Source organism: Petromyzon marinus, chromosome 29 (genome assembly GCF_048934315.1).
Source record: "Petromyzon marinus isolate PM22_M1 ecotype Great Lakes invasive population chromosome 29, UKy_Petmar_22M1.pri1.0, whole genome shotgun sequence".
NCBI lineage: Eukaryota > Metazoa > Chordata > Hyperoartia > Petromyzontiformes > Petromyzontidae > Petromyzon > Petromyzon marinus.
Window position 1 is genome coordinate 522770 of NC_133695.1, and position 26918 is coordinate 549687.

Sequence of the window (26918 nt, forward strand, 5' to 3'; positions counted from 1 at the left end):
ATGATGATTGCTTGTGTTGCAGTCGAAACGTCGTGAGAATTTTATTGTTTTATATTTTTATTATTTATTGTTTCCCTTCTACGTGACTTTACCGAAAGAACCAAGAATATGAATCCCTGCAGTCACGAAAGCTTTAAATCAAAATGTTATAGATTAGTCATGCTTGGGAAGTTCAGCATGCTAACCAAGACACCAGCACTACCCTCCATGGATGTTCGTGGTTACCATAATATTGGTAACCCTTAACATCCATTAACTAATTTGTCTACATTTGATATCACATTCACACAATGTTTTGACTGCCTTAAAGCATGTTTAGTGAGGTTCACTATGCCTTGCCTTTTGTACATGACGTGATCTGTCATCTCAGACATCGCTCTTGTGGTGTAGGTATTGTCAAGCCACAAGGTTGCAGAAAGAACTAGCATATATACATTCCTTGACTATTATAACACAAATGTTTATTGAGGGTTATGTGTGACCAATTTCCATCTAATTAGACTTTTACCTTGGCCGTCTAGTCTGAATGAGTAGAAGGACTTCTCGTGGACACTTGTTCCCTTGAATCGCCTTTCCTAAGTGAAGGAATGTCACAAATCCCAATTGTCCATTTCGTTCCTCGTGGGTATTTGCAGTGCCATGTATTTGTACATTTGTATTTCAATTTCAGAATGTTGCATTTGTAACTTCGTCTTGCTATGTAATGAGTTATAAAGATTTTATTTAATAGGATGTTCCTTTAAAAACAGATTTTATCAAATTACATTATTATGTTGGTTATGTTTAATCTATAACCAATTAGTGACACATAAACTGTTTGGAAACTTGCTCCATTTAAACTTAATTCCCCTGAATGTGAAATTCAAGGCAGTACAAAAAATGTTTAGTTATAATAAACAATATATAAACAATGATGACGTCATCCTGCGCTATTTAATACCGGAAGCAGGTGGATGGCTTCACTATTCTGGCAAATCGCCCGAAGATGCTGGATGTAATTACCAGCGAAACGTTGTACTCAAATTCTAAATGTTGTGGATTCACTTTTCAAACACACCGGTGAGCTGAAGAAGTAACTAATTGGCGTTTTTTTAACGTGACTATTTTTTTACTGATTGGCTGTGTCGGGTGGTGGAGGGTTGCGACACATTTATAATGCGATCTAACCCAAAAACATTTATGGATAATACTGGTCGCGAAAGCCTACGTGTTTAACTGAATATATAAACAGTGAATTGTAAGTCCACGACTAGAGAAAGGTCCCGCACCAAATGCCGGTCTTTTTGGATTTGTGAAGGGAGGGCCAACGATCGGATCGGATATCATTCACCACTGTTGTTAGCTGTGGCCTGAAATCAAACTCGGGTTGCCAGGTTCACAGCACTGCATTAACTTCTGCGACACTGGTCCACCCATCTCGTCATAATACGAGCAAGCAATTGTGGCTTTATATCAGGTCTCAAAGGATTTATCAGCAATGTAAAACTATGACAGAATTGGGAAAACATTTGATAAGCAGACAATATAAACAACAATGTAGAGATAGCGAAACATTTCTGAACTTTACAACTCATAGACCTGCTATGACTTGCATAAAAAAGCTATCTTTTTTAGGTGAGAGTCTTTGTTCCGAGGTTTTAACCCCACGTTTTCCTCGTTCCTTTGTGCAGCACAATTCTGGGCTGGTGGCGCAGCAGATGGGCGGCATGAGCCCGCTGGTGGACTGTAAGGGCGCCGCGGTGGGCATGGGTGGCGCTTCCCTTGGCCCGTCCGTCTCCGAACCGGACCTGAGCAGCGCCGGCAAGGAGCGCGTGCGCACCGAGACCCCGCGGGAGCGCCCCGTCTCTGAGTTCTTCTCCCTAACCGACAACATCGTGGAGAGGGAGTTCTTGCTGCATGTAAGGAGCCGCGATATGGCTTGTTACTTTTTGCACACGTAAGGCGCTGCGTTATGGATTTTCGGCGGGGAGAGGAATTTTCTCCACCCCCTGGCTCCAATTTGATCTCTTGTGTGCTATCGGTGCCATGTCATGAGAAGACGTTTTATTTTAAAATCTCGCAGCGCAGTGCAAGCTGCCATTTTAGAGAATGGTCCCATGGAAGAGCTGCCTCCTGAGATCCCTTCAAGTGACCTCTGGTCCATACAGTAGAGGGCAGCACTTTCCCACCTTGCTTTGCATACAAGGCCGATGTTCATTGTGAGACAGTCAAACCAATAAGTTTTAATTCTCAGGGCTGGAATTTAGCCAAATAATTGATGAACCATATTGAATGTAACGGTTTTTTTTGGTTGTGATTGGGCCGCGATAATAAAATCACTACATTTTTATTTAAAGCTTTCGTGACTGCAGGGATTCATATTCTTGGTTCTTTTGGTAAAGTCACGTAAGATCCAAGAATAAAAATCACTACAGTTGAGTACCCTGTTTAATCGCTGGAAGGTGCCTGAATTGGAACCCAAGATGTCGGTGTTTCCAGCTCAGCACTGATCTCTGAGCTCCCCAGCCACAGCCACCCGACAGTTTCTGTCACTGTCGGCATGTATCCACATAGCAGCTGCTGCCAGTTATGCAACAGAAACAAAAATATAAATATAAACTACTGCCAGTGTGGTAGTAGGTACATTGGAGAAACCAAACGACATGTCTCGGACCGCATCCGTGAACACAAAGCAGACCTAAAACACGGTAGGACCAACACCTCGGCAGTGGCAGATCACTGTTATAATTCAGTAGGCTCACATGACATTGACTTCTCCAAGACAGGTTATCTGCAAGCCATCTGGCTACCATGAGAGATTCGTTCATGAGGCCATTCACATATACAAACACAGATACAATTTCAACCGAGAAAATGGATTCTGGCTTAGCAATCATTGGAAGGATTTGATAAACCATTTCGGGTCTTAATTGATTGTTCACGCTTATGGTGGCTTTCAGACCGCATCCATTATTTTCGTCTCCCCCCTCCTCTTTTCCGAACATAGATGGACTTGTCCATCTGAATAACTGCCAAATCGCTCTCCGTGGTGCTAACGTAAAAAAAAAACCGCCACTTTTTAAAAAAATTTCTTGCTGTGGTTTTCACACCTGATGATGGTTGCTCGTGTTGCAGTTGTTTTATATTTTTATTATTTTATTGTTTCCCTTCTAGGTGACTTCACCGAAAGAACCAAGAATATAATGCTAGTGTTTCATATTTAAAATGTTTTTGTAAAGTTATGGTATTTTTCTGGCATTGGACCTGGTGCGCAGAATGTCATTCGGCACCTGATATTGTTTACCCAGGCCACAGTAGTATATTCAAGTGTAGTTGTTGATATTAAGTTCTCATGGTGTTCAGAGTAGAAATTAAAGTGCACCTGAATAATATAAAATTAAGGTGTTTTTCAGAAAGGACATTTTTTTGAGTTACATTTTTCTTTTTGGCATGAAGTTAAAAGTCAGTGAGGCTTTTCTGGGTAAGCAAGTGTAGGCATATCACTACCATGGCGCCCCACGATGGTGAGATGTTAACTACCTTGCCTGGTGTACAGTAGGTCGTGGGTTCAATCCTGACCCTGACACCTGTTTATTTACAGTTTGCATGTCTCTCCCCGTGGCCGCTTGGATTTTTCTCCGGGCCCTTCGGTTTTTCCCACTAAATTTAGAAACATGCGCTTAGAGTATTTTCCGACTATACATTTCCACATAATAAGCCACTTTGTTGAGTTATCATTTGTGACCAGGTCGCTGAAAAAGAGCGATGTAGCTAAGGGGCCTTACCTGGTAAAATAAAAAAAATAGTTAAATAGTTAGTTATAATGACTCTTAGGCCAGATTCAAAGTCTAGTAGAGACCAAACGTATGCATCATCAAGGCAGTTGTTGCTTATTGCTCAAGTACAGTGCCAACCTTGAGCTACCAGCATGGAGTCCCTTCTCTGTCATTGGCAAACAAGCTATTTTATAAGACTTCTTTTTATAACAATTCAAAAAGCATTGCTCACAAAGGGGTGTTCCACAGTGTGTGTAAAACTCAAGAAGCCCACACAATTCAAACACAGCCAAACACGCAGCGTAAATATATACCCTAAGGTGTAATGTTTCAATGTCAATGTATGCACACGGGAGCCTCGCACAGACATGGAGCATCGCAAAAACATGTTCCCCATAGGGTTTAGAATTTATAATAATAATACACACATGCACTTCAGACAGTCTTACATGCTGCCTATATACAGTATATTTCATAAGATATATTTACTCATGCTGTGCAAAGTGATGATGATCTGTGATATTGGGTGTTCAGTAGCAAGGATTGGCACATTGCTTAATGACAGAACACTGCATTCCATTGCTCTATATTTAGTTATTGGCTCTGTTGCAGCATGTCTAGTCTCTGAGTCATACACCACAGGCTTGTATATTTTGTGGTTAACAGCCATGGACATATGAAGGAAGCTGATTTTTTTTAAATATCTGCACCACAACAGTGGAAAGGTAGTTTCTGTAATTAAAGCCCAAGTGAATGTCATTTGTTAAAGTGAAGCCTAACAGTAACAAAGTAAACAAGATTATAAACTGTTCACATGAATGGACGCATGCATACATATGTTCACATGAAGTACACTGTTCATAATGTGTACATGTTCACTGAGTCACCAGGCAACAGTTGGTTTGCATCTCAAAACAGTGGTGCGAGATTTCTTACAATGCTGAATGTGCATTTATTTCCATCACCTTCACTGTCTCCAAAACCTTTTTCTAGTACAGATATTTGCATAGTTTGTCACCCTGAAGGTATTCAATCTCATTGGGTTTTGGAAGATAAGCTGACTTCAGCTCAGTTGGTACTTGAATGGAAGACTGCCTGGAACTTGAAGTGTTTTACAGGCTGAGGCTGTGGGGTGGGCAGGAGATGGCAGTACAGAAGTGGATTCTTGATTACATCTGTGCAGAGATTTAAGTGTTCCGCCCTCGAAATGTATGGGTTTCCTCGTGGTACCTTCTGCAGCATGTAAAATGCTGGAATTGATAACATCCAAAAGTCAGAATCAACCTAAAATTGAACCCAGGTGAGGGACTGAGGTTTTCCTGGGCATACTGGACATCTGTGTAAAAGAGCTTCTTAGCTCATTGGATTCCTCCGGTCTATATGCAGATTCTGATTATGAAATAAAGGCCTTGCGTGTTATTATTCATCATGGATAGTGTTCCTACGGATGCTTTACCATCGTGGTCCTTTGTGTGGTTCTCTTCCTTGAGAAGAAGCGAGGAAATACAGCGGAGATCAAAAAGATGGGCCCTCTCAAGATGGCTGTGATGAACGGCCTCTCCATGTCCCGCATCCCCCTGCCCGAGGAGGTCAAGGAGGAGCCCCCCAAGGTGCCCATGGATGAAAGGGTGAGAACAAAATGACAAGTGCCCATGTGCTTTGTGAGCAGTGGGTTGTCCATGAAGCTGCAAATAGCATAAACAACTAGAATACATGTTCAGTGACGCACATGTATACTCATTGTTCTCCCATGGTGTTGCCTCTGTTTCAACAAACTAGAGATTATCGTTTAGTTTAGGACGATGGACGGATAAATGATCCTCATGGCGGTACCCCGGGGTACCAAATAATACAAAATAGCCGAGGCAATTAAATATTTTATTTCAGGGACACTCTTTTTTCCAGGGGTGTACTTCACTCCGCGATGTTGAAACACAGCGAGGACGATTGGTCTGAAACCCTGAATGCTCGCATGCACCATAGCGCATCGCGTACAGCTCGTCGAGAGGAGTCGATTGCCGCATCGCCAACCATCAACAGACTAAAAATGACTGCATCACGGACATTATGCGAGAGCCGGGGTTCTATGGTACCCCGGGGTACCGTCATAAAGTTCATATTGCAATTTGAGAAGCTGCTCATCATCACGGTTACAATTTACATGCAAAAGACATTAACATTATAATAAGTAGTCCCACATTATACCTAGGGAGTGAATTGGTGGCACAGTGGTTAGTGCACTGTACTGTTAACCCAGCAACCTAATTTATTATCCTGGCCACAGCTATCAGTGATGCCATCTAAATAGGTGCAGGTTTACCCCCTTTACCAACCCACACAGACCAATCTGGTCAAGTTTTGTCTAACAACCTCTATGACCGACACAGTTTGGTCAGGACTTCATCCACCAGTGGATTGACCAAGTTTGCTGTAAATGATCAGTTTATAATTATACCCCCATTTCTCTGCACGGTACACTGTGTTTGCTTCGCTGCGTCTGGTTAACTCATCTTTAATTTCTCTGGCATGTTTTCCGCAGTGCAAGATGCTGCAAGAGCGTCTGGAGCAGGGCATGGTCTTCACCGAGTACGAACGCGTGCTCAAGAAGCGCGCGCAAGCCGACTGCAGCACCGCCACGCTGTCCGAAAACCACGATCGCAACCGCTTCAAGGACGTTGTTCCATACGAGGAGAACCGCATCGAGCTCTTGCCAAGCAAGGACAACCCCACTGGTTATGTCAACGCGTCGCGCATACAGGCACGTACATCCTGCGCCAACAATCCCAGCGATCAAATAAGAGGCATTGTCTTTTTTTCTCAAACTGCTGCGTAGATTTTTTTTGTGGTTTTCCTGCATCGCTCTCGAGTGTGTCCGGGCTGTACCGCTTGTTGCTCGGCATGATGATGTCCGATGTTTTTCTCTACATGCTCAGAGCTTCTTCAGAAACGCCACAAAAGCGAATATCACGTTGTTACAACTCGAAAGCACTTTGGAGATTCTATCTCTTATAATTTTCTAAATGTTTTTCACGTGGCTCAATTTGCATTCAATGCATTTGAGAAAAGTAATACAATGTTTCGTATATATTTCAAATGCTGCGCGTTTTTGGTTTTAGAGCTTTAGTTTGCAAGCTTACATATGGTTGTGTGTGTGTACAGGTTACTGTGAGTGGGGAGGAGTGGCATTACATTGCAACACAAGGACCACTGCCATCCACTTGCCAGGACTTCTGGCAGATGGTGTGGGAGGAAGGCGTCAATGTCATTGCCATGGTCACTCAAGAGGAGGTAACGAATCGCTCGGCTTATTCCTTAACTTACCCTTTTCAATGCACTCATCGATAAAGGCCCCTCCCGGTCCCGTGTTGATCATGGGGGTTGTTTGACCAAACGTTACCACGCTGGTCAGTGCGGATTGGTAAAGAAGTTGCCCAGGACTGGTTCCAATATCACTCGACGCTGATGTTGATTAGAGCTGGCAATCAAATTCAGGTCACAACCACTCCATCCCAGTCGGCTAATAGTTTTACACAAATTACACTTTTTTGTTGGTGGCTCGTGACTAGGATAGATCTTAAACCACTCCTTATATATTTGTGTGCACTTTGTCTATCTGATTGTCGACCTATATTCACGTGCCAAAGCTTTGAAGAGATAAGTGCTCTTCATTGTTCTGTCGACGTGAGACCATGGTCTGATTTTTTTTTTACATTGTATTATGTTTATTTGTTTTAAATGCACAATTTTCTTCTCTTACACATGCTTGCAATTTCCTGATAGCCACTGGTAATGGAATTTTCGTGTTCAACATCACAAGCCTCGTGTGTCATCCCACATTTGATGTAGATCGAGAGTAATTCTACGGTTGTTTTATTTGTCTTGTCGCTCGGCAGGAGGGAGGCAAGTCAAAGAGCCACCGCTACTGGCCCAAGCTGGGCTCGCGACACAGTGCGGTGACGTACGGCAAGTTTAAAGTGACCACCAAGTTCCGCACGGACTTTGGCTGCTACGCCACGACAGGCCTCAAGCTAAAGCACCTGTTGGATGGGCACGAGAGGACCGTGTGGCACCTGCAGTACACAGACTGGCCTGACCATGGTTGCCCAGACCATGTGCAGGGATTCTTAGGTAAGTAATACAAAGATCCCCCATATAGCCTTAACAGACTTGGGGTAAGTGCTGTTAGTGAGCACCTATGAAGGCTGGAACGGCACATGAGGGGGTGGGTGGCCAGTACTACACCCGGCCGCCTCTATCTCCCTCTTTTGAGGACCTGGGGAGGCCCAGGACCGATTCAAATGATCATCACTGGTGTTGGCCGTGAGCGTGAAATGAACTCGTGCTGCTGGGTTCACATTGCAACACTCTAACCGTTGTTCTACTGCTCCACAACAACAACAGCCGCCATTCGCCACTAAGTGACGGTGACATCACCACGACGCTTGTGCCAGGCCATGTGCACGCTGAGGCCACGTGAAGTGTCGAACGCCCACTGGCAGGAGGTCATGGGGCAGACCTCAATGCCACGGGGCTGATGCACCACCTGTGCCCCCTACTGTGCCAACTTGCTGTGCTTTAGTCACCCGGCGCTCTGCTCGTTGTTGTGAGCGTTGCTCCTCCACCCTCCGTTATTTGGTTGTTGGAGGGCGACTGCCTCCAGCTGCCCAGTAGCGTCCTTCACGAGCCTCCTCCACAGAGGCCGATCTTGACACCGCTGGTAACAGCCATCGGCAATTCCACTCAGCTCCACATCCTCCTGTACCACATCACTCCATCTCTTTTCTAGCCCGTGCCGCACCCGTTTAGCCTCCTCGATCCAGCAGAACAAAAGCTGTTCAGGCATGCGGTGGCTGGGCATGCCGGCTACATGACCCAGAAAATGCAGCCTTGCATGCCGGCGGAGCTCACCGATGGGACTTTGTCCAGATCTTTCAAAGATATGTGTGCTCCGCACACTACAGCCTGGTTAAACACAAGATGGATCGTAGGCAGGCCAGCCTGAATGTTTCTAACCAGTGAAGATGTTCCATTAGGGGGGTCCACGTTTCGCAATCGTAGAGAAGGGAGGGAATGACCGTGGCCGAGGAAGACCTGAAGCTTCATGCAGAGCGACAGACCAGGTAGCTTCCACACAGTGTTACGCAACCGATGAAAAGATAATGCCGCTCGACTGATTCGGAGTGAGACCTCTGCTATCAAACCGGAGCCGGTCGGTCATGAGCACACTGCCCAGGTATGGGAAACTCTCCACTCCACAACTGCCCTATCACCAATTGGGAGTTGTGGGGGTGGAGTGTCCAATGGTACAAACTACTCAGGCAGGTACTTAGTTTTGGTGGGGCTAATGGTAAGTCCCCACCTTTTAGTGGCAAGCTCCAAGTTCAGCAGCAGCGCCTCCAACTCCTCTGAGTGAGCAGCAATTACCAGATCATCGGCATACATAACATGGTTGAGCAATAGGGAGCCATCCCTTGACCGCATCCGGGCATCGATCCGCCTCCAATTGTATCTGTACCAGATGGACATTCCTCCGGTACAGCTATTGAAGGCTTCACGAACTATGTGGTCGAAATAGATGTTAAATAATGTGGGAGCCAGGGGACATCCCTGTCGCATCCCAAAGTGAACAGGGAATGGCTCCGACTCCCGGCCACGTAGTTTTGCCCAGGCCCGCTCACCATCATGAAGGTCTTTAATGATGGTATCATAGGCCTTGACCAGGTCAATAAAGCAGAGCAGAGATGTAGATCTTGTTGGAATTCCCTACACCTCTGCTGTAGCAGACGGACAGAAAATATGGCATCTGTGCAGGACCGCCCTTTCCTGAAACCGCATTGGGGCTCCGCAAGCCTCTCCTCAGCGTGCCTGGCAAGGCGATGTTGAATAATCCTTGCCAAAACCTTTCCCGGAACACTGCGGAGTGAGATGCCCCTGTAGTTGTTACATTCTGTGCGATCCCCTTTCTTAAAGAGGGGGACCACCAGGGCATCCTTCTTATCCTACAGAACCCATCCAGTGGTCCAGACTGTTATTATGATGTCATGTAGGGCAGTCTATGCACAAACGCCAACCTCCTTCAGTAGTTCGCTTGGGAGATCATCTCTGCCCGGTGCCTTTCCTGGTCTCAGGCTCTGGATCGCCTTTAGTACTTCCTCAACAGATGGCACCTCAACCAGCCACTCACAGGGGGTGACTTCCAATATTTTAGGCACCACAGCCTTAGCAGGGTCATCCTCACTTTGTGCCACGATGTTTTCCAGGCTGAGGGATTTTCCCTCCCCCAGGACCTCACAGAAATGCGCAGCAAATCTGCAAACCTGTTCCTGGGGGTCGGAGATTGGATCACTGTTCTTTCCCCTAATGATGGAAATAGGTGTGGCGCTGCAGGTTGCTTTTTTGATGGAATTAAAGAGCGATTTGTGATCACGGGCCATTGAGGCAGACTCCATCTCCTTAGAAACCCGCGACCACTAACCATCCTTGCAGCGCCTCACGGCTCTGCTAACCTACGAGCGAAGGCTGCGGTAAGCCGTAAGCCTCCTCATTCTCTGACGTGGGATGCTGTAGACGATGAGAGTAGGCCTGTCGCTTTTTCTCAGCCAGCCTGAACACCTCCTCTGTCAGCCAGGGTCTCTGAGGAGGTCTAGACCATGTGCCCAAAGCAGCCATTGCAGCTGCATGAGTCACAGTCCTAAACCTCGCCCATTTCCCCTCGACATCAGGGGGAGTGGAGGGCGATGCCAACCCCAGCCGCAAGCGATGATGAAATTCTCGCTTGTAACTTTCATCAGCTAGCTGAGTCTATGCCACTATAGGTTTGAATGGGGTCCTGTGTGTACACCCACTATCGGAGTGGAAGAATGGCAGGCGCATCTTACAGATGACAAGTCAATGGTCAGTGGGCAGATCAGCTCCACAGTAGGTCCTGGTGTTAAGGACATGGGCCCGCATCCGCTGTTCCGTCACTATGTAGTCCAGCAGATGTTCTTTGTTGGACCCGGTATGCATCCATGATGTTGTGTGGATGCGCCAATGCCGGAACAGCGTGTTGGTAATTACAACCTCATGGGCTGCATAAAAATCGAGCAGCCTCCTACCGTTGCTATTGAGCTGATCTGGCTCCCATGTCTTCCAATCACTCCAGACCAGGTGCTAGCATCATGACCAACTCGGGCATTGAAGTCACCCAGCAAGATGACTCTATCCCAAGGGGCCACTTTAGCCAGGACCTGTGACAGGAGGTCATAGACGGCATCTGACTCATCGGCCTTGCCTGCATCCCTCCACAGATGTTCATCTTTGGTGGGGGCATAAGTAACCAAGACCACCACTCCTCGCCTCTGGTTGATAGGAAGGCGAGCCCAAAGTAGCCTGGGGCTTACAGCTTCCCACACCTCACCACCATACTCCCATGCCCCCTGCATTCTTTTGTTCAGAAGAAGAGCCACTCCCTGTTGTTTGGCAGTCTCCTAACCCGAGTAGAGGACTGTCCACCCCTCATGGTGGCAGGAGCCAGAGCTGGTCCTCCGGACCTCCTGAATACCACAGAGATCCAGGCGGCACCGGTCTAGCTCCTGACAGAGGAGTGGCAGCCTCTCCTCTGCAGTGAGCGTTCAAACATTCTACGTGGCCATCCGTAGTGGCTTTTTGTTGTTTCTGGAGGAGCCCCGAGGGTAAGGATTCGGTCTCCTGGCTCCGTCAAATGGGGTTTGGCCAGGAGATGTCATAGACGCCTGTCCCCCAGGGCCTCCGGCACAAGCTTAGTTACATTTTTAAGTCGTGGTTTGGTGGTAATTAATTGAAGGTGGAGGGGTTAAATTGGCTCTCCCCCCACGGCACTGCCCACCACAACGTTGCCGTCTGGCACCACGAGGAGGTAGGGGGTTGTTTGCCGGACCTACTGCTCCCCACATACACACAAACTCGCATCCTGTTTGTGCTTATCAATCTCCGTTCCATTCCAATAGACAGCCACTCTAGAGGGTAATAATCTGGCTTCCCCTTTCATGCTGTCATGCTGCCAGACATCTTGGAAGAGGTGGGAGTACCCACACTTTACTCCACCCCCATACGGCCTGTCGATGGACCGCGAGGTATCCATTTTATACTGCTGCATGGACAGAGGGGATATGATAAACTCGCAGTTGTTTTAACTGCTGTGCCATATCGTGCTATTTAACCCATATGCTCTTGCCCCTTCGGTATCATACTTGAGACCTGTCGCGTGTACAATCAAGTTGCAATATGAGTGCGTTGTGTTGTTCCTTGAGACCTGTTGCGTGTACAAATGGCATTGATGTGTGCCACTGGTGGCTTTGGCAGGCTACCTGGAGGAGATCAAGTCAGTGCGCCGGCACACGAACAACATGCTGGAGGCCAGCAAGCCGGCCAACCCACCAGTGGTGGTGCACTGCAGCGCTGGGGTCGGCCGCACAGGCGTCGTCATCCTCACGGAGATGATGATCGCTTGCCTCGAGCACAATGAGGTATGTGAGCCTTGTTAAGAATGATGCATTGTTTGCAACGATCTCGTCTTTATTATGAGCGATGGATTCAAACATCTTGGTAGTAACATGTGGATTTGGTCATAGGTGTGTCATCATCATCCACAATCAATCCAATGCTGGATGAAGGTCTTCCCAAGACAATGCCACCTCTTATGATTCTACAATTTAACACCTACACACAAACTGATTTAATCTCTCCATCTCCTTGAATAATGTTCTATCGGAGGCGTTCCATTTTTTATCTTTCATCACTCCCTCTCCTCGGTGGCCATCCGCTCAGTCGATTTATTGGCAGCGATTTTAAGTAAAAAATATAAACCCTCCATCAATGGTGTGGCTTGGTGGGATTGATGTCAGGGAAAATGTTCATTCGGCTTGCTTCTCATCTGCACTGATATATTTCTGTAGAACACTGCGGAATGTATTTTACCATTTCGAATGTACCTCATCTGTTAAGCTGTGAGCGACAAAGCTTTTGCATTATAACTTGCATGAGCAAAGCTACTGCATGTCAGCATGTTGGTAGAATTTGTATCTGAAATTATTTGTATATTTCGTGAAGCTGTAAAGTAGAGAGGGTTTAAACGGGCCTCCTTGGAATCAAACCATTTGCACCCAACAATTAGTTGGAAGTCTAAAGTCGAAGATAAAAGTCTAATGGTTGTGGTGGTGGTGTTGCGCTGTGGCGTGTCGTCTACAGAAGCTGGACGTGCCTGATGTGCTGGCCATCCTGCGCACACAGAGAATGCTTATGGTGCAGACCATCACCCAGTACACGTTTGTCTACCAGGCTCTCATCCAATTTCTGAGGAGCTCACGTCTCATCTGAGTCATCGCCACGATTCTCAGGCACGACCAATGGGGGAGGGGGGGGGGGCGGTGTCTCGGAGGGGTGGTCCAAGCCGTGTGCGGCATGGGAATTCCGTTTGTGCATTGAACAGTTTTCGTGAAAGGCCACGGCCACCCAGAGGCACCGCGTTGGGCGTTCACGCAGTGGCAGGCATCACGTCGGCGGCCGTGAGACCGTTTGACGCCGAGCTCACGGATCGCCCAGAAATCTTCGGATGAGGCCCATTTTCGGCCCCCTGTGCAATTTCCGAAAGACAACACTTCACGAAGGCCTCGAAAGAAAAGGTGTTCACGGTTTCGGCTAAAAAACATCTGAATGTTTTTACACCACTCTGGTTCGTGTGTGCGCCTTGATTACAGCATGATCAAGAACCTGACGGCTTAGTACTGAAGAGTACTACACTGACTTAAAACAAAACTCCACCATTTCAATGCGTATTTAGCCCTGCTGCGTGTTGGAGATTGTGCCAGAAGCCCCAAAAACATTCACATGTAAATGATCCCACATGCTCGTCAATGGTGCTGCCGCAATTTTTAAAGTACTCATAAAATGCAAACGCTCTCATCATGGATACAATATTTCCAGCAATATGAAAGTATGGCGGTAAGAGGGGAATATTGAGAACCTGAGTGATGCCAACAGTGTGTCGCCCGTTGTATAAAAGAAACAAAACACTGTGAACCATTGTTCAACTCGGCTCATGCAGCTGGCCTGGATTGACTGCTTCAAGTAAATGTGCTTAAGAATGCCCAGTATTTATACAGTCGTTTTGTGCGAATGTGTACCACATTCAGACTCTTTGGTGTACATAAAATGTAAACCCTCTGCTCCTTTTTAACATCTGTTGATATGTACAGTCCTTTGTTTACCTGTCCAAGCGTATATGTATTTTTGTTACTGTAGTTTTTCAGAGTTTCCTCTTAGCTGCGGTTTTTTAATCCCTTGTACAATATCCCTGTTTTTTTTCTAACAAAGGCCAACCCTTGTTCATAACCGATCTGCCTTACTGGATGTGCTCAGCACTCTGCCTTAAAAGAAGGAACACATGCTAATGGCTAAGCAACAGTTTATTTCTTACAATGGATTTACTGTATTTAACATGCGACAAAAGAATGTGTCGGGAATTGAATAATGTTGGTTTAATATACTTTGTGCACTCATAACACATTCTGTCAAACTTGTAATGATGCACTCTTACTGCAGCATTCATATTTATAGCAAAATTACGTTACAGATAACTCATGGGCGTGCAGATGAAATCTATAAATTGGTGGGTAAGTTGCAACGATTCGATTTCATGAAGCCAAGCACATGATCTACATCAAATGAAATTCACATTTTAACAAACTCGAATTAATTCTCGATGTCTTTAAGAGTATTTTGGCTGGTCACAGCTCGGGTGAATGTACAATATTTCGTAATTTAATTCACCGATAATGATATATATTTAGTGTCAAAACATTTCTAGCCACTGTCCAGCAGTACTTAAAAAAGCAAATAAAATGTTGACCAACATATATATTGCTTTATGTTATTCCTCACACCAGTTCATCATGATATAGTCTAGGTTTCATTCATTGTCTGAAATGTGTAGGATATTCATCAGAAACTGTCAGCTTTAGGAAGTCAAGATTTGTTGTGAAATGTGTGTGCAGTGACCATGAGAAAAGCTGAATTTGTGGGCTGGATGGAATGCATTGTCCAGATAGTTCCTTGTCAGATTTCCTTCACCAGAATGTTATGTACGGGCCATGGCCTACTTTCCCACAGTGCGTATTGGCAAATAAAACACTGTTGCTCAATGTCAATAAATGTTATGACCGAATGATTAAAACATCAGATTGCCTGTCCAATGGACAGTGGCGCCTGAGTATCTGGAACCTGGGAAATGGTTGTCCTTTAAAAAATATTTCTTATCGTCGTACCTCACCTCTGTTGCCCCTCCCCAACCCCTCACTCCTCTTCCCATAGCGTAAGATTTTAGGCAAATGCAAAAAAGCAGCGGAAATAATATTGTACATAGCATCTTTGTTTTATGTTTTAACAGATTTTGTGCACTTTTACGAGAATTATCATTTTATGTACTTGCCTTTTATGTTTATTCCAGCAGGTTATACATAAATGTAGTTTATATAATATTTTTTAAAATTCTGGTTGTCAGTCTGGACAACCGTAACATTTTGCAGGATAACCGGTTTATTTCTCATGCAGTTGTGGGCATCTATCCCATATACATTTGTGTCACGCCATGCTGTATAACAAGTAAACAAACACAATGTACGTGTTTAGGTTAATGTAAAAGACCTGTGTGCTTTGAGTAAAACCTCCAAAATGTTCCTGCCATAAAGCAGTGGATGAATATGCTTGGCATGGAAAACCGATTTCATAAAGGTGACACTAAGTAGCCCCGATCAGTCATAATTACTCATAACAGTGAACATTAATGATTGTGTATGATTTTAGTTTGAACTAATATATGTAAAAAGCAAATCTAAACTGGTTGAACAAGGTAAACATTGAAAAACTGTCTTACACAGACAACATCAAAAGGTTGTGCAAGAACGTGGTTGTGTGTTTCCAATGTGTTGATGTGTTGCCCGTTTAAGTTTTTCAAATTAAGGACATTTCAGAGGGCATGCCACGGGCCTTACACGAAGTGGCGGGAAGTGCAATAGCAGGTTTAAGGTGGCTTCTTCAAACGTGAATGTCAAATTAGATGGTCTACAAAATGTACATCTGATTTTGGATGGTGTTCTAACATCCAAATGTTGTGGAAATGGATAAGTGGTCAGCGCATAATGAAAATTAATTTGGAGCATATATATTCAGAGAGCACAACAATACCGCTCATAGCTAATTGTTGTGCCATAAGGTAGTTTACAAATGCTGCCACTCATTGTTGTACCATGTAAACCCAGTGAAGTGGTCCTTGGCTCGATTTTTAAAGCTTTCACGTCCAGTGAAGCCAATCAATGTAATTCAAGTGTATCGAATAATCCAGCATATTGTGAATAACGTGGGCAGGTTTGGTGTTGAATTTAAAACAATTAAATATGAAGTGTTCATTTTCTGGGTCTAAACAGAGTCTGGGAATGACTCCTGCTACCTTTGAACTTGACCGTGTGTCTTCAAATGGTATATTGTTGCTTTATGCACATTCCTTCATCATGTTTGGACGTACTCAGACGCGTTTGTGTCACTCATGTTTGCTTTGGTCATAGCCTGCCTTCCCCGCTACACAAAATGGAATGATCAAAAACAGGTACACACAATACTGGTACAGACAATAGGCCATATGGTACATTTGAAATGTGTAAATTACAAGACATGATTGACGAGATGAACTCGCTTTTAACAGCAACTATGCGTCTCCTGTTAACTGGGTAGTATCGATGAGCACTGTCCAAATGCTCAATGTATCGGTGTCCTGTACTCGGAGAGAAAAACGATTGCCAACATCTTAATTTCAGTTTGCGCAGGGGTTGCAAGGGATAACTTTATTGGAAGAGGGTTGACGTGAAAAATTATAAAACACCCTATCTCAAGGGACGCATTATGACATATGTACATATTTATAATCAGTACTGTAAAGGGTGTGTTGCAAATCATCCTCATCGAAGGCCAGCATCTTTATTCATTATAGCCCACACGTGTTTCTGTTGAATAAAATGTATTTTTTGTGCATGGACATTTATTTTTAGGCCATGCTGTGATATAGCATCTACCATTCAAGCTACGGCACTTACACATGATCATGTTGTGTTATGAGTATTGCTTTCGTTGTAATATAACTTATTTACTGCATTTGTTATTGGTTGTTATCTCCCTATGCGTACAATGATATGTTTTTAAATTTGGAGCTTAACCATCTTGCAAAAAAAACACTATTCATCAAGAATGTGTGCCTCCTTTCTTACGTCCGTGGAATGGCTTGATTGTGCCTTTTAATTTTGTTTGACAGCATAAGCGGAATTTTCTAAACTTTCTGTCATCAGTTTTGCCTGACATGGACTTGTATACGCACGCCTCTAATCCAGCGCGGTGCAGGCAGCGAGGGTTGGATCGCACAAATGTTGTGAAACTCCCTTCCCGTGGGCGACGAGGTGCCTAACGCTTGCTCGCCAGGAGAAGGCAGTAAAGCAAGTGTACCGATCGCCAGCTGTTTCCATCTGTACAGGGATGGTGTTGCCCCCTTGCGACTCGGTGTCTCCTTCCTAAATAAGTACATAACTTATGAATAAAATTATGAACCTTATGGGTTCTTTCGGTAAAGTCGCGTAGAATGGGATTAAAATAATAATTAAATTCTCACGACGTTTCGGCCACAACACAAGTAGCCTTCCTCAGGTGAAGAAACAGGACTGTCCGGAAGACAGCGCTGTCTTCCGGACAGTCGAAACGTCGTGAGAATTTTATTCTGTTATTATTTTTATTATTTTATTCCCATTCTACGTGACTTTACCGAAAGAACCCAGAAGAAGAATCCCTGCAGTCACGAAAGCTTTAAATCGAAATAAAATTATGAACAATAAACGTCCGTGTGTAACTTGTTAGGAATTGGAGAAGAAAAAACTGCAGTCATCTGACCTTTTTTAATATCAATGTTTATTCGACGAGCTGGCAAGAATTTAATCCACAAACTATCCTTTGACGAGTCGGTGATATGAGCAAAACATTTGTTTTCCTGTGGGCAATCTCAAACTCGATGCACCCATACACTTTGTTCTGTATAAATCCACTCTGATGAAATATGAAAGTTGCACATTGGACATGTCTGTGTTTTTAAAAGAACAAGGAATGCACCGTGAGATGAATGCTTCCCACAGCAGGACCTCAATTGGAAGGAGCATGGAAATGCTTCGATTAAACACCCAGTTCAAAACAATGGAGTTTAATCTTCTTTGGTTCTTTCGGTAAAGTCACGTAGAATGAGAATAAAATAATAAATTGATAAAATAAAATAACACAATAATATTCTCACGACGTTTCGGCCACAACACAAGCGGCCTTCATCAGGTAAAGGGACGAGACAGTCTCGTGAGAATATTGTGTTATTTTATTTGATCAATTTATTATTTTATTCTCATTCTACGTGACTTTACCGAAAGAACCAAAGAAGATGAATCATTGCAGTCACGAAAGCTTTAAATCGAAATTTAATGGAGTTTAATTCGATTAATGGTAGGTACGTCGAACTTATCTTGCAGCGTGTGGAGCCAACCGTGCTAATCGGAGGTGCGATTAGTCCATTACCTTCCATTTGCCAAGCATGACTCAATCACTTACACATCAAAATACCATGAGGAAACTATACATGCAACTGTCATGTTATGCGATTATCTTAGGATTAATAATAGAGCTTGGGATATCGGTTTCAGTCATTTATTGTATTACCGTATATTTGTTTGATGAATTTTAATTATTAGATTCCTCGAATAGCTCCGAAATAGTTTGGGGGGGGGGGGTTACAAACTGTTCTCGCGTGTTGCTGCATGGGAGATGATTGGCATCCACTGGTGATGTCATCGTCAGCCGCGTCTCGCTGGGCGTGGCTTGTTGGGGGTTTCCAGCTTTCGAGAGGCACCATGTGAAAGGTCGTCAAATCTTCCCAGCTCTGGATTTCACGGCTGTTCTTAGCTCCTCGATATATGGATGATCTTTGCCATGGGTGACTTCCATTATCGCCAGAGCCTGTGATAAACAGTATATGCACAGGACACAATCGTTTTTAACAGCAGTTTTCAGACTCGGCCCTCTGTCATACCCCCAACTGTCCAACTTTGTGACATTCATTGTCATGGTCAAAGGCTACAGTCTACATTATAGACTGCCAGTACACTCACCCAGCTTAATAACCATTGCTACAGTCTACATTATAGACTGCCAGTACACTCACCCAGCTTAATAACCATTGCTGCAGTCTACATTATAGACTGCCAGTACACTTACCTATCTTAATAACCAGGCTGCAGTCTAATTTATAGATTGCCAGTACACTCCTATTAAGAACCAGGCTACAGTCGACAGTTTTTTTAATTATTTGTTTCACTTTCTTTTTTTCTATATACGTGACTTGACCGAAAGAATAAAATAATATGTTCAATCGCTTTATGTACATTAAGGGCATGCAGTTGCACATCGTTACTCAGTGGACCAAGAGAATAATGTGACATCATGGGCCCTCCTTTGCCAGTACATCCAAGATGTTAAAACACCTTAACACCTATTCTTAGTTTTTTCGGTAAAGTCACGTTGTTGTTTCTCTTCAACGTGACTTTACCGAAAAAACTAAGAATATGAATTACTGCAGTCACGAAAGCTTTAAATCAAAACCTTAACACCTGTTTTGTTGCCAGAAAAAGGGGGAAACCTATTCTCAGAATAATGTTATTTTCACATTTCAAACTATCTTTATAATGTAGAAAATGCATGACCAAATTTGTGCATGTGTTTTTTTTACAAATATAACCACACCAATTATAGATTATGACATCACTAGCTGCTCTGCCTTCATACGTGCTGTTAAAAATGTCATGATACTTTCCATAAAGGCCTTTGTGAGCTTGCATGAACATCCGTCTAAACTGAATCTATCTGTGGATTAGATCCATCGATTAAGGAAATGTGTGCAATAGTTCGCACAAGAGCGATAGGACCAATATAAAGTTTCATCCAAGCCATATATCTTTAAAACCAACATAGTTGTAAACATTTCAAAGTGAGCGGGCTCATTGTATCGTGTGGGTACTCCCACCATTTCCAGAATGTCTGGCGAGTGTGAAAGATTTGCCCAATTATCTTCGAGAGAGAGAGACTCTACGAGTTATCTTTAGTGGAGACCATTTCACCAGCAGTGGTGTGAGCAAGCAATTGCAGAGCTGCACCTTTAAAATGTTTTTCACATTGTCGCGAATGATGTCTGCATGTGGTAACCTTGCCTTGCTGAAGGACTTGGTCGCTGCACTTGTGTGATCCAGGTTGGTCTGAAGTTGGCCAATCTTGAGCCATAACGAGGCCACGTTCAGTGAGAGACGTGGGTACAGTTTACTGTGGAGAGTGGTAAGAGAGGAACATCATCCTTAGCGGCATAATGAAGGTGATGACTGGACTGGGGTGACTCGAGATTGATTATCGATTGAGAATTTGCGCAACTTGGTAATGCACGAAAACGCAGAGTAGTAAGTAACAAATGGCAAAATGAAAACTGGTTTAAACAGTTGGGAATGGGATTTGGGTGGCAATTTTACATGGGTTATTTGTTAATTGTGCGACTCACGTGTAACCTCTTTAAAACTCGAGCTACGCACCACTCCCGCCAACGTCATTCACCCGCCTCGCATTCCACACACCTTTACCCGCCACCAGTCACCTTTCACTTCAAATGTTAACATTGTGCAACCCATGGAAATAGCAATACCTACAGCGGCCCTATTTTCACAGAAACCTAAAAGATGTTTGACAATAGTTTAATTATGACCACCCTATGTCGAAAGGCACCTGGGAAAGACATTCTTTCTAGGCAATGCACAACAGTCTTCAAGCTCTGTGATGTACAGAGCCATAGCCGCTGGGTATCATTGGAGTGCGGGCACACCCACATTTATATGGCTGAAAAGCACCGACGAAATGTTGTTTCTCAAAGTGAAACATGTTAAATAAGGTATTACATATAGCATGGCAACAGCAGTTAATATCATTCGGAAATAACCAGTCACCGTGTGTCTGTAATTTAGCCGGTAACTGTTGGACGCATTTGCAAGTAAGACACTGCCAGCTTACCAAACGCATGGTCGCTTTCCTGGAGGTCAGACAGCGATTACAGCAGGTGTCTCAAGACGGCCGACGGAGTGTGTGTGTGTGTGTGTTGGCATTTTTATTGTATGTTCAAATTATTTTGTATCTATGCATGTTGAACTTCTTTCTCACCGTACGTAGCCAACCGTGCTAATGGTAGGTGCGGGGAACGAACTAGACGCAAAAGCAGTTCTAAAGAAACGAATAATCCAAAGAAACGAATAATCCAAAGTGTGGTTGTACCCCTGCTAACATAAGTGAATTGTCCCGAGATAGAATATGCGTCTCTCCGTAGCTCACCAGTACTGCTTGATGACCTGCAGGCCGTAGTCCAGTGCCCTCTCCCACTGCTCGACGAAGAGACAGACGCCCATGGCCTGGTAGGCCATGTGGAGCAGGTACACGTTGCTCTCCGACAGCACGCTCGCCTGCCTCTCCAGACACCGCTCGCACATCTCCAGCAGCTCCGTGCCAGCTGAGAGCCCGGCCCGTCAAGGTTCAAGTCCACTCGCAGGACGGGCAACAGTTGGCGCCACGATGGCGAGGTGACGTTAACTACTTCACCAGGTAGACAGGAGGTCGTAGGTTCCGTCCCGACCCTGAAGCGCTTGTCTATTTAGAGTTTTCCCCGTGGTCGCGTGGATTTTTCTCCATGACCTCCGTTTTCCCCTCCACATTTAGAATCAACATGCGTTTTGGAGTAGTTGGCTGCGATACATGTCCTCTGGTAAGCCACTTCCTGGGGTGAGCGGGAATTTTCTGTGTCTGCGCCACGGTTGTGGAATTCCCGACCGTTGTAAATGTGTTTATCCGACAATGTGGACATTTCTAAGTCTCGTCTTGAAACCACATCTTCTTAAGTCAGTTTATTCTATTGAGATTCTCTCTTTTGGTCTATCCTTATTCTTACAAGGGGCCTTGAGACATTAGTGGAAGGTGGCTAACAAATAAATGTTAATTATTACTTAATTGAGCTAACATTTGTGGCCAGGTCGCTTCTGAAAAAGAGCTATATAGCTCAGTGGGCCTTACCTGGTAAAATAAAAAAAATAGTTTTTAGTTAGCAACATCGAATTCAGACCATCACCCAGTGAACGTGTTGTTTCTATTGCTTCATCTCTTAACCGTGACTCTTACTCGGGTTGTCACCTATCCTGGTTTTTCCAGGATCCTTCTATTGTTGAAGTAGCGGTCTTAAGAAATTGATACGTCTTCTCAGGATGAAGGTATCGTTTTTTTTTGCCAGATATGTAATAATACCCCACTCAAGACGATGCATAAGAATGTAGTTCTCCCCGCTTCCGAGGATTGATTAGATCTTTTGACGATAATAGGCTTTTATCTTCCTTCATACCAACAGAACAAGAATGAGCTCGCAGCATACTAGACAGACTCTACAAACGACGGAGTAAACCCCAGCACAAAACGAGAATCTTTTTATCTACGTGACTTTACCGAATAAAACCAAAGAGTATGAATCCTTGCAGTCACGAAAGCTTCAAATCGATAATCTTATTATTTAATTGAAATGACTCGGGAATTTGTTTGTATCAGATTGTTGCGTTTGATGGGCGTAAATCTTTACACCTCGACTCGCCAACGTATAGTTTCTGGTGCCGTAAATCCACTCGTAATTCGTGTGTGCGACAAAACTCTGCGATGGTACAGCTTGGAAGTACACATTTGCTTAAATGTACTCATGTAGGCAGCAGAGGGTGCTGTCTGGGCTTTTGAATGACACGCACCATTAAATCAACACCGCCCCTGTTGGCTGAAGGCCCTATCTCAATAGCGTTGTCAGTGGCACTGCCCGTCAGATATTACCACATAACAGTATTGCATTACCCATATGCCAAGTGATATGAATGCAATACAAATAATTGTAAGATAGCTCTCTGATGTGTTTTTTTGGGTTGCACTGCGTGTTGTTCAGCATGATGTCCGACGTTTCAGTCAAAGTATCGAGAAGCTTAATGAATTTTGATTTAAAGCTTTCGTGACTGCAGTAATTCATATTCTTAGCTCTTTCGGTAAAGTCACGTTGAAGGGAAACAATAAAATAATAAAATATATAAAACAGGGGGCTAGGGCAGCCTCATCAAAGCCTAACCAGGTTGCCTGTCCCGACACTAAACACAAATAAAATACACAACATTAAAAAAACTATACATGTTCAGGTAACAAAATAAAAAACAATGAAATAATCTTATTTACCTCTAATACTGAGCGTGAACGTCGATGGTGATGATGAGGAGGAGGGGCTCTGCCCACTCCACTGCCTCCCCCTCCTCGTGCTGGTGGTGCTGGTGGTGGTGCTGGTGCTGGTGGTACTGGTGGTGCTGGTGGTGGTGGTGCTGGTGGTGGTGCTGGTGGTGGTGCTGGTGGTGCTGGTGGTGCTGGTGCTGGTGGTGGTGGTGCTGGTAGTGGTGCTGGTGGTGCTGGTGGTGGTGGTGCTGGTGGTGGTGGTGGTAAGAGAGCGGTGGCGGCAGCTGGAAGTCGTCGCACGGAGGGAGGCGACACGGATCGCCGTGCGAGACCGCGGTTCGCGTGCGGGATGGAGTGGATACATAAACAGCGCGGACGGGACAAACGTGGCATGGCAAGGGACTGGTGTATTTGCATTAGAGCACACTGACCAAAATGTTATCATTTAGCTTTTCGATTATGCGGCTCACAGAACAGTACAGGAGAACAGGGAGACATGCAGACCCTCTCCTTGATTTGACTATGTGCGGGATCCTCTTCTGTGCTACGAGACACCTGTTCTCATCATAGTATGAGATGCTGGTAATGCAAAAAAACGGTCCATCAATTTAATAGCCACTCATAGAGTTGCAATTATAAATTCCATTCATGAAATCCATTAAAAAGGAAGCAAATAAAAAACAGCAAAAATTATTCTCTTTGTGTTAATTTGTCATTTCAAAGCTTCATTTATGACACTTGTGGCTAATGTGTTTTAATTATCCAATACAATGCATCATCCTACTTACCATAATGAGTGCTAATAAACCAAAGATCTGTTCACATTGGCAGCTGAAAGTCACAAAAAAAACCGCGAATCAATGCAGTGCCGTGTCTACATTCGGCCCTCTGGGAGGCTGGAGCCTGCATCTGTTGTGTTGTGGTCCCCTGTTGTGTTGTGTTCACCTGTTACAGGGTGATTTCAACAAACTACAACATCAGCTAGTTGCTCTTAAACTAGTCCTGAATAACTCCAAAACCAAGGTGCTATGCTTCTCACCAGGACTAAAGCAGGACGTTATTTTTCCCCAATTACATTCCTTAAATAATTATCAAATAGAGCAAGTCAAGATCTATAAGTATCTTGGGGTCATCCTGGATTCAAAACTGAATTTTGAAGATCACATTGATTATATTGGTAAAAAGACAAAAATAAAAATTGGTTTTCTGTATCGACACAAGCACTGCTTCCCCCCAATGTTCCGTTTGGAATTGATAAAAGCTACCATACTGCCTCCACTTGATTACTGTGACATCGTGTATAAATCAGCCCCAAGTAGTGTACTGAAGAAGCTTGATTTCATCTATCACTCGGCCTTAATATTTACATTGAACTGCCCATATAGGACTCACCACTGTAATCTCTACATTGGGTCAAACTTAACATCTCTTAATGTTCGACGGCTTGTGCACCAGATCTTATTTATTCACGATGTACTTACAAAAAAATCCGCAGACTACCTACTGGATCTCTCTGTTTCAAAGAACAAATTTGACCTCAGGGCTTCGCTCATTTACCAGCTTCACATTCCCTATTGCCGTACAAAAACTGGAGGAAGGGCCTTTGCTATTGATGTCCCCAGGGTCTGGAATGCTATTGCCAATAAACTGCAACTTGAATCGCTACCAATGAGATCTTCTCTCAAAACTGCTCTAGAGGAGTTGTACACCCCTAGCTGCCACTGCTATTCATTGGCGTAAAATAAAATAAAATGTTTCGCTCCGGATGACGCTGCAAAGTATTATCTGTATTTTGATTTAGCGTGCTGATCTTAAAGGTGCATTGAAAAATTTTATACTCCGACTGATGCTTCTGTTGTTGTGGAGTAACTCATGCAGCCAGCTATGGCTCTAGGATTTGGTGTTACATGTTATTTATGTAGTTTATTGTAAAAATTCGGTCACAGTCCCTATGATCACTGTTACGTTGCAATTATGGCTTTATTTTTTGGTGATTTCGAAAAGTTTTTTGGTTTGGACATGTTTGTTTTGTTGTAGTACGGAGTTAGACTGATATCCTTAATCTAAGTTTTCTTGTGGTTGTTGTTGTTTGACTTGCATCCCACTGGGATTTTTTGCACACAGCGTTGGTGTACGGTGCTTTTTTCAGGAATATTTTTGCTGTTTTTTTTCTCATGGATTTTCTGTTTGCACAGTCACATAGTCACTTTAAGATGTTTTCTTGTTCGTGTTTTTGTTTGTTTGTTTGTTGTGGTTGCACCCGATTCAAGAGCTGAACGACTCACAGGGCTATACCAAAATAAATATACTGAAACTGAAAACTGAAACTGTTGTGTTGTGTTCGCCTGTTGTGTTGTGTTCGCCTGTTGTGTGTGCCTGTTGTGTTGTGTTCGCCTGTTGTGTTGTGTTCGCCTGTTGTGTTGTGTGCGCCTGTTGTGTGTGCCTGTTGTGTTGTGTGTGCCTGTTGTGTTGTGTGTGCTTGTTGTGTTGTGTTCGCCTGTTGTGTTGTGTGTGCCTGTTGTGTTGTGTGTGCCTGTTGTGTGTGTTTGTTGTGTTGTGTTCGTCTGTTGTGTTGTGTTCGCCTGTTGTGTTGTGTTCGCCTGTTGTGTTGTGTTCGCCTGTTGTGTTGTGTGTGCCTGTTGTGTTGTGTTCGCCTGTTGTGTGTGCCTGTTGTGTTTTGTGTGCCTGTTGTGTTGTGTTCGCCTGTTGTGTTGTGTGTGCCTGTTGTGTGTGCTTGTTGTGTTGTGTTCGTCTGTTGTGTTGTGTGTGCCTGTTGTGTTGTGTGTGCCTGTTGTGTTGTGTGTGCCTGTTGTGTGTGTTTGTTGTGTTGTGTTCGTCTGTTGTGTTGTGTTCGCCTGTTGTGTTGTGTTCGCCTGTTGTGTTGTGTTCGCCTGTTGTGTTGTGTTCGCCTGTTGTGCAATGCCACCAATGGCCCTGACGCTTACCCCGTCGCCATCATTCTGTCAATCATACGTTTGGCATCAGCAGATTTTTGTTCTTGTGATAACAAAGTTTTATCATTGGTAAGTAAGCTTGAGCAATGTTAACGGTTACAAGAACACACACACAATGGCCATTCACAATTCATATTATATTAGAAAATGTTTTTTTTCTGGTTGGATTCCTGTCTGCCTGCGTGTCGCCTGGGGTCGTGTGGTGACGTCACCCGCATCGAGCCCGGTCCGTGCGCCGCACTGACGTCATCACGCCCACGGATTGAGCGCACGCGCATGGAGCAGAGAGAGAGATAGGGGGGGAGATAGAGCGGGGATATAGAGGAGAGATAGAGAGATAGAGCGGGGAGATAGAGGGGGAGATAGAGCGGGGAGATAGAGGGGGAGATAGATGGGGAGATAGAGGGGGAGATAGAGCAGAGATAGAGGAGAGATAGAGAGATAGAGCGGGGAGATAGAGGGGGAGATATATGGGGAGATAGAGGGGGAGATAGAGGAGAGATAGAGGGGGAGATAGAGGAGAGATAGAGGGGGAGATAGATGGGGAGATAGAGGAGAGAGATAGAGGGGGGAGATAGAGGAGAGATAGAGGAGAGATAGAGAGATAGAGCGGGGAGATAGAGGGGGGAGATAGATGGGGAGATAGAGGAGAGATAGAGGAGAGATAGAGGGGGGAGATAGAGGAGAGAGATAGAGGAGAGAGATAGAGGGGGAGATAGAGGGGGAGATAGAGGAGAGAGATAGAGGAGAGAGTTAGATGGGGAGATAGAGGGGGGAGAGAGAGGGGGGAGAGAGAGGGGGGAGAGAGAGGGGGGAGAGAGAGGGGGGAGAGAGAGGGGGGAGAGAGAGGGGG

The 26918-nt window shown here is 44.5% G+C and overlaps 2 protein-coding genes across 10 annotated transcripts in view; one reads left to right on the top strand and one right to left on the bottom strand.

Moving 5' to 3' along the window:
• The window catches only part of PTPN14 (protein tyrosine phosphatase non-receptor type 14), a 66162-nt gene extending 49152 nt beyond the window's left edge, over nt 1–17010 (top strand). For all 6 annotated transcript variants that reach the window (XM_032963065.2, XM_032963067.2, XM_032963068.2 and 3 more), the window contains 7 exons: nt 1671–1898; nt 5249–5383; nt 6295–6513; nt 6915–7043; nt 7649–7883; nt 12078–12241; nt 12963–17010. In XM_032963065.2, coding sequence (XP_032818956.1) covers nt 1671–1898; nt 5249–5383; nt 6295–6513; nt 6915–7043; nt 7649–7883; nt 12078–12241; nt 12963–13091 — 1239 coding nt within the window. In that variant the 3' untranslated portion in view covers nt 13092–17010. The remainder of the gene's footprint in view (nt 1–1670; nt 1899–5248; nt 5384–6294; nt 6514–6914; nt 7044–7648; nt 7884–12077; nt 12242–12962) is intronic.
• A 685-nt stretch (nt 17011–17695) lies between these two features.
• The window catches only part of SMYD2 (SET and MYND domain containing 2), a 32790-nt gene continuing 23567 nt past the window's right edge, over nt 17696–26918 (bottom strand). For all 4 annotated transcript variants that reach the window (XM_032963064.2, XM_032963063.2, XM_076070449.1 and 1 more), the window contains exons 10-12: nt 21207–21381; nt 20051–20159; nt 17696–18803 (exon numbers count right to left, since the gene is read on the bottom strand). In XM_032963064.2, coding sequence (XP_032818955.1) covers nt 18711–18803; nt 20051–20159; nt 21207–21381 — 377 coding nt within the window. In that variant the 3' untranslated portion in view covers nt 17696–18710. The remainder of the gene's footprint in view (nt 18804–20050; nt 20160–21206; nt 21382–26918) is intronic.